The sequence below is a fragment of the Corella eumyota genome, chromosome 6 (genome assembly GCF_963082875.1).
Source record: "Corella eumyota chromosome 6, kaCorEumy4.1, whole genome shotgun sequence".
In the NCBI taxonomy this organism is placed as follows: Eukaryota; Metazoa; Chordata; class Ascidiacea; order Phlebobranchia; family Corellidae; genus Corella; species Corella eumyota.
Window position 1 is genome coordinate 10,616,089 of NC_137495.1, and position 8,004 is coordinate 10,624,092.

At 39.0% G+C, this 8,004-nt stretch overlaps 1 protein-coding gene across 1 annotated transcript; it reads left to right on the forward strand.

Annotated features, from left to right (window-relative positions):
• The first annotated feature begins 471 nt into the window (after positions 1–471).
• On the forward strand, positions 472–5,769 carry LOC145755825 (uncharacterized). The gene has a single exon (XM_082572067.1). It carries the CDS (start codon positions 472–474, stop codon positions 5,767–5,769), a length of 5,298 nt encoding a protein of 1,765 aa, XP_082428193.1.
• Positions 5,770–8,004: the final 2,235 nt, after the last annotated feature.

Here is an 8,004-nt window from a genome sequence, read left to right on the forward strand (position 1 = left end):
GTTGGCAGCATCTTTTTCGGATTCTCGAGGTTTCTGTCTATTGTTGAAGCAGAACCTGAATCATTTTTAAAGAGTGTGCTTATTGGTATAAGCACATCTTTTCCACGGGGATTTTGTTATTGTCTTAACAGCCCCCACATTCATTTTTTAAGTGTGGCTTATTGATATAAGCACATTTTCTTGGGGTTACTGTATATTGTTGAAACAGAACCTACATTTCTTAAGGTGCCTGCTCATTGTTGTTAGCCGCACCTATTTTTCTTTTCTTCAGTATATACTTATAGGTACAAGTATATATTTTTTCTGAAAACTATTGCTTATAGTTAGAAGCGTAGTTTGTGCTGTTGCCTGTTTATTGCGATAAACAGTTCTAATCTTACTTGGATTATTACTTGCCTAGAAGAATAATCTACTTTCTTGGGTTACTAAAACCTACTTTCACTTCTCTTATTACTTTGTTTTCTTAAAACTATGTCCTACGAGCAATCTTCCTCCAAACAGTTGCCCTTTGATATGGCTTCTGTAAGATCCACATCAACCACGGCTAGCACAAGGGCTAGACGTGCTGCTGACTTAAGAATGGTTGACTTTGAGAAGAAAAGAAAACAAACCGAATTACAACAAATAATTCGGAGACAAGAATTGGAAGAGCAACTTCGTCTCAATGAAGAAGAAGCCGAAGTCAAAAAGCTTTTCATAAAGGCTGATCAAATGAGTCAATCTGGTGAAAGTGAAATCGGGGACGATTTAATTTCTTTCCAGGAACCGGTTCTTTCACAGCAATCTCCATTAAATCTAGTAAAACAACCTTTTTCTACCCAAACTGATATGCCCAAAGAACTTAGGAAAGACACTGACGAAAATCAATTTACCAACAGCTCAAACATGGAACCGATTCTTGGTTTTATTCAAAGTATGGCGACAAGCATACGCCAGGGCTTTTCTTTACCAAAAAAGGTAATCAACAAATTTGATGGCTCCCCTTTAAAGTTCCATGACTTTCTCCGTGAGTTCAACACCCATATTGGTAATGAAGCTCTTGATACTGCATGTGTTGGCGAAGCTCGAATTGCCATAGAACCGTGCGGGCGTATGGAGCCCGAACAAGGCTTTCGTTTGGCTAACGACATACTCCACCGACGATTTGGCGTAGAACATAAAGTGACTGCTGCTCACATCAGGAAATTGACCGATGAACCTTCGATTAAAGCCAATGACCTGCCGGCGCTAGAAGGTCTTTTAGCGCAGGCAACCAGCAGCCTAATAACCCTTACTGAATGGAACAGCAGATCAAGCCTAGACAACGTCGACACGATTAAGAAAGTCGTTAACAGGTTTCCTGCTTATATGGCTCAAGAATTTGCTAGAAGGGCTAATAAAACATTCATGAGACTGAACGAACCAATAACCTTTGATCTGCTAATTGACTATCTTGAAGAAGTCACTTCATTGTATCGCTCTGATCTTGGCGAAAGCGTGTTTAGAAAAATGCCAGAAAAGCAGAGACCGAGCACTTCAAAGACGAAAGGTTCCACCTTCTCGACGTTTGCAGCTGTTAACAATCGACAACGCGAACCCATAAGAAGTTGCGTTGTATGCAATGGCATCCACCCGCTGTGGCGCTGTACTCTATTCCGAACTAAAGATGTTGAAAGCAGAAGGGAAATTGCCAAGAAGAACAAAGTTTGCTTCAGGTGCCTACAGACTGACCACATGGCGAAAGTCTGTAAATCAAACTTTATTTGTAGAAAACCGGGTTGTGGAAAATCTCACAACACCCTGCTGCATGTTGGCCAATCCGCAAGCACCACCGATACCGCCACGTCAACCGATGCTAGTGTGTCCGCTTGTGTGGCTACGATGTCTACGTCGATGAAAGTTCGTCTTCAAGTCGTTCCCGTTAAGGTTTGGGGTAAAGAACTTGTGCCCTGCTACACTTATGCATTTATAGATGGGGGTTCCGACATTTCTTTGTGCGCGCGAAGTCTGGCTGATCAACTACACCTTGACGGAGAAGATTCCAACCTTGACGTGGCCACTCTTAATGGCACCCGTAATGTTAAAGGTTCTCTTGTGTCTTTGTCAGTTCAGGGGATTCTTGAACCACATTCTATTTCTGTAGACAACGCAGTTGTTGTTGATTCTTTGCCTGATCTTACAAGGAATATACCAACATCCAAAAATGTAAAAAATTATTCTCATCTGCGAAACTTGCAATTTCCTGCAATGGATAGTAATAAAGTAGAGTTGTTGATTGGGGCTGACATTCTTCAAGCTCACATTTGTTCCGGTCGTAGACACGGAAAAAGGGGTCAGCCGAGCGCGATACGAACGGGGCTCGGCTGGGCATTATTCGGTCCGGAAGATGGTACCTCCGAGGTCATGACACGACAGGTCAATCTTTTGCAAACCGAGTCTAATCGTCTTCTTCATTTGCAATTAGAAAGAACTTACAATCACGATTTTAATGACAAGGAATCCAACTCAACTTCTCTTTCCATTGAAGATAAACGAGCTCTTCAGATAATGAAGAAAACAACTAAACTTTCTAACGGCCATTATCAGATGGATCTCCCATGGAAGTCCTCCACTATTAATCTTCCGTTTAATCGTTTTATGGCTGAAAAACGACTTCACACTTTAAAGAGAAAATTTCTCCAAGACCCAAAGCTATTTAAATGTTATAGCAATCAAATGAACGACTATATTGAAAACGGCTATGCAACTAAAGTTCCAGTTTCGAATTTGACACCTTCCAACAAAACGTGGTACATCCCCCACCATAGTACAGGCGGGAAATTTCGAATTGTCTTTGACTGTGCAGCAAAATTTAAAGGCACATGTTTAAATGACCATTTGCTTCAAGGCCCAGACCATGCCAATTCCCTTGTGGGAGTACTCTTACGTTTTCGTGAAGATCGAGTGGCTTTCGTTTCCGATGTAAAGGCCATGTTTCACCAAGTAAAGGTATCGCCACATGACCGTGATTCGCTACGTTTCCTTTGGTGGCCTAATAACAACCTTAGTTTACCTCCGCAAGATTATCAAATGACCGTTCACCTGTTTGGAGCAACTTCTTCTCCAAGCTGTGCCGGTTATGCTCTTCGTCGTTGTGCGAATGACAACATCCACAAAGCTTCAAAAGATGCTGTAACCACTATTAAAACCAATTTCTACGTAGATGATTGCCTTAAATCCGTTCCCTCAGCAGAGAAAGCGATTTCATTAATTAAAGAAGTATCCAACTTGTTGAAAACTGGAGGTTTTCATTTAACAAAGTTTGTAAGCAATTCTAAAGAGGTTCTCTCTTCTATCCCCGATTGTGACCGTTCAACATCAACTCTTGATCTCGATTTTGATGTCTTACCTATTGAGAAGACCTTGGGCTTATGCTGGGACATGAATGAAGACAACTTTCGATTTAAGGTCCACATCGTAGAAAAGCCTTCAACAAGACGAGGTATATTATCGATGGTGAGCCAGGTCTACGATCCTCTAGGATTCATTCAGCCATTTATGCTTCCAATGAAAATTTTAATGCAAAAGCTTTGCAATCTTAATCTTGGATGGGACGAGATTCTTTCCGATCATATCATTGACCACTGGAACAACTGGAAGGATCAATTACCTACATTAGAAGCTGTGTCAATCCCAAGATGCTATAAAATGAACGACCCCGACAGTGTAAACGTGCAACTTCATTGTTTTTGTGATGCCAGTGAGTCGGGCTACGGGGCAGTAAGTTATCTGCGATCGGTTTATACGAATGGCACCACTCACTGTTCCTTTGTGATGGGAAAATCTAGAGTAACTCCTGTCAAACCTGTGACCATCCCACGCCTTGAGCTAACAGCAGCTGTTGTCGCTGTTAAACTTAACCATTTAATACAAAGCGAACTTGACCTGAAAATTGACGATGTAATATATTGGTCTGATTCAACATCAGTTTTGCAATATATTGCGAATAAAACAAAGCGCTTTCACACCTTTGTAGCTAATCGTTTGGCGGTTATCCACGAACTATCAGCGGTAGATCAATGGCGCTACATTTCCTCCAAAAACAACCCGGCAGACATTGGATCGAGAGGGTTAATGCCAAACGACATCAAGCGGGCTGATCTATGGTTTCGAGGACCTTCTTTTCTTTGCGATGAAGAAAGCCAATGGCCACAGCTGCAACATGTTGCAACATTACCAATCGATGACCCGGAAGTAAGAAAAGAAAAAGTCACGTTTTCTATCTTGGCCTCTAGATCTTCGTTAAGCACAGTCTTACATAGATACTCGTCTTTTCGCAGATTACAAAAGACTATTGGTTGGTTATTAAGATACAAGATGTACTTTACTAAGAAGTATTTGCGCCATGAACATTTATCTTTTCCGACAAACCGTTTAAGCTTACATGAATTGGAAGAAGCCACCTCTGAGATCGTGAAACTCGTCCAAAAAGAAACCTTTTCAAAAGAATTAAAGGCGCTTCCAGAATGCAATGATCTTCAGAGGTATGTCGGTCATGAAACAGATTTAAAACGGTCTCCACTAAGACGATTAAATCCGGTAAAAGTAAATGGAATTCTACTTGTGGGGGGAAGAATACAGAGGTCCACCCTTTTAGATAATAGAAGCCATCCGATGATCTTACCCTACAAACATCACGTGACAGACTTAATCATTGATGAATTTCACCAACAGCAAGGTCATAGCGGAACTCTATTCGTACTTTCATTTATTCGGGAAAAGTTCTGGATCGTTAAAGGGCACTCGGCGGTTCGCCAAAGAATAACGCGTTGCTTTAATTGTAAACTGCGAAATGCAAAAACTGGCGAGCAAATAATGGCGCCTTTACCTCCAGCGAGGGTAACTTCCGGCAAGCCACCTTTCACTTATGTCGGCGTTGATTACATGGGACCTTTTCTAGTAAAACTTGGGCGAAGCCAGCCCAAACGTTACGGATGTGTTTTTACCTGCATGGCAACGCGAGCCATTCATATTGAAGTTGCTTATTCACTTGATACATCTTCGTTTATTCAAGCCTTCCGACGGTTTATCGACAGAAGGGGACCCGTTCAAGAAATGTTCAGTGACAACGGGACCAATTTTGTAGGTGCTGAACGGGAGCTAAAAGCTGGTATCGAGAGATGGAACCAGACAAGAATTCACGAAACTTTAACCCAAAAATCTGTGCAATGGCACTTTAATCCACCATCAGCAAGCCACCAAGGCGGGGTTTGGGAGAGAATGATCCGCTCAATACGAAGAATCTTACGAGCACAAATCGGCGAGAAGCTCCTAGATGATGAGGGACTGCACACTTTCCTTGTGGAAGTCGAACAAATCTTAAACAATAGGCCGATAACTGCTGTCAGTGATGACCCGCGTGATTTTAATACTTTATCTCCCAGCATGATCCTGCACGGTAAACTTGATGATTCTCTTCCCCCGGATGAATTCGTAAAGGCAGATGGCTATCGTAGATCCTGGAGAACGGTTCAACTCATGTTAGATCAATTCTGGAGTCGATGGTTAAAAGAATATTTACCCATCTTACAAACAAGGCAAAAGTGGTTTACGCGTCAACGAAATTTTGCTGTTGGTGATCTGGTGCTTCTGGCAGATGAGCGAACTCCAAGGGGTGACTGGCCAAAAGCGATCGTAGAGGAGGTCTTCCCCGACCGAGACGGAGTGGTAAGAAGAGCGAGTGTTCGAACGAGCAAGACTACGTTTCTTCGCGACATTCGGAAGTTATGTCTTTTAGAGGCATCCGAATAACCTTTTTTGAATTTTATTGTATTTTTTCGCCTTTTGATAATTGTATTATGTTATAGATATAACCGCGATTGTTAATGGGTTCAATTATGGGGAAGGGACTTATACAAAATTATTTTCACGAATTGCGGTTATGTCTATTTATTTCGTTTAATAACCTTCTATGTATATCCAGTTATTGGGGCGGGTATGTTATAGACAATAACCTATTTTTCATACTTAAGTTTTGTGTTTATTTTGTGTATTGCGAGGCACGGCGTCGCTACATCCTGCGCAGTGCGGCGCTGTGACTTTTAATTTCTAAGCGGCTTTACGCCTGATTATTTCTTTATTACTTGTCAGTGGTTCTAGACCGCGACTGGACATACGGTTTTAAGCGTGAAATCCTTAGGATTTTCACTTGGGAAATTTTTGTTCTTTGTTTAAATCGCTTCTTTTCCTTTTTTTTTCCTTGTTTTATTTTTGTCTTTAAATTGGCTTGTTTTATGATTAATACTTTTATATTGTAGTTATGTCTAACCGCGAAGCTTTAACGCTTTATGTGATACCAGTAGCTTATGTTAGTGTTATGTGTAGTCGCTCACTGTATGTGTTTAGTTGCGCAATTTACAAGTAGTTTATGTTAGCTTATCATAATTTGCATAGTTTATTTTACTATTTAGTTTTTTATACTAACATCTATTTTCTTTTTGAATAAGGTTATAGATACACTCTTTAAAAATCGTTATTAAACGTGATCAATCGTAATTAAACGTTATCTAATTGTTATTTGTCGTGAACCTCAACGTAACTTGAATCGTGATTAGAAGATTAGCATAATGAAGTAGCTTGTGATCTGTTCTATATTCTTTTCTTGTGCCAAAGATTCAGCATCCATTAGATATTCTCGTTAACGCATTTTAAGTCTATCTTGCTTTTACCTCTAAAAGTAGCCTTATTCAATTGGCAATCACTAAGGACTGCATACGTAGAGTTGAGTTAGGCTTAGTCAATAATTGTTACTAAACGGTTAAGCAAGTTTAACTCTTATACTCTACACGCTTTATTTTTCTTGGTTTAATTATTTTTATTCTCTGTTAATTTCTAAAAATGCGGGACATGTCAGATTTTCATTGTTTTGCGTTGGTTACGCTCTGGTTTTTAATTTTTTTAATTACCGTTTGTCTTTTGTTAATTTCTTAGGCCGCAGAGCTGGTCTGGATTTCTATTGTTTTGCGCTCCAATTTCCCGTGCGTCGTTACAATAAATTTTTATCCCGCAATTCACGCTCTATTTTGCAATTCGTATCTATTAATTAGGTGTAAAAAGTGATAAAGTCGTATTTCTTCTATGATTTTTTTAGTTGTTTTCTTTTTTTATTATGTTCCCTAGATAAACTCTCTTTCTGGTAAATTATCTTTAGATATGTTATAGAACAGAGTTATGTCGTTTGTAGGTTAAGTGTTATTTCAATAGTTTAGGTTATTTTTAGTTATAAACATAGATGGGCACAGTTAACCAAATATGCAACCATTTAAATGGTAATTCGTTACACAATACAATAACTTCGTTAACGTTATTGTAACAAAAGTTATTGATAACCTTTAGCTTTAAAATTTGATTATGATAAACAAAGAAACGAATTTTTTCAAAAAAGACATTAGTTTTAATCTAAAGTTATATTTTAAACGTAAGTTTAAGGAAGTATTTAAAACTGGCATAATGCCAAAATAGCGCCTGTCAAATGGTAGTTACATACATTATTTAAAAATTGTGACGTTTAAACCCGATAAACAGCTATATTCCTTTATTATGATGGTTTACTCGTGAAAATAAGAAATTAACAAAGGCACAATTTTACGAAAGTCAGCAGGACCGTTAACGACATTTAAAGTTAACTTAAAAGTTCAATTTAAACAAAAATTTAACTTCGATAAAAAAGATTACCGCATTAACGGTTTGGTGCTCACCTTTTGTTAATTTTTTTTAGTTATTTATTAAGTTTTTTGCCAGTTATCCCACAATCAAATTATGATTGATTAAAAACGAAAAAGGAGAGCTTTAAGAGTAGCAAGTGATGCTAGTTTGGAAGAACCTCTCAAGAGAGTCGAAAGTAAGAAGAAATATTATGAAGATAACAAGTCTTTGTATTCTCAAAGGGATCGTGAAAGGTACTTATCCAATCCACAGTACTTTAAAGACATCGCCAAAAAAATTTATGAAAAAAGTCCCGAAAAAAGGAAACAGACGAGCCGTGAT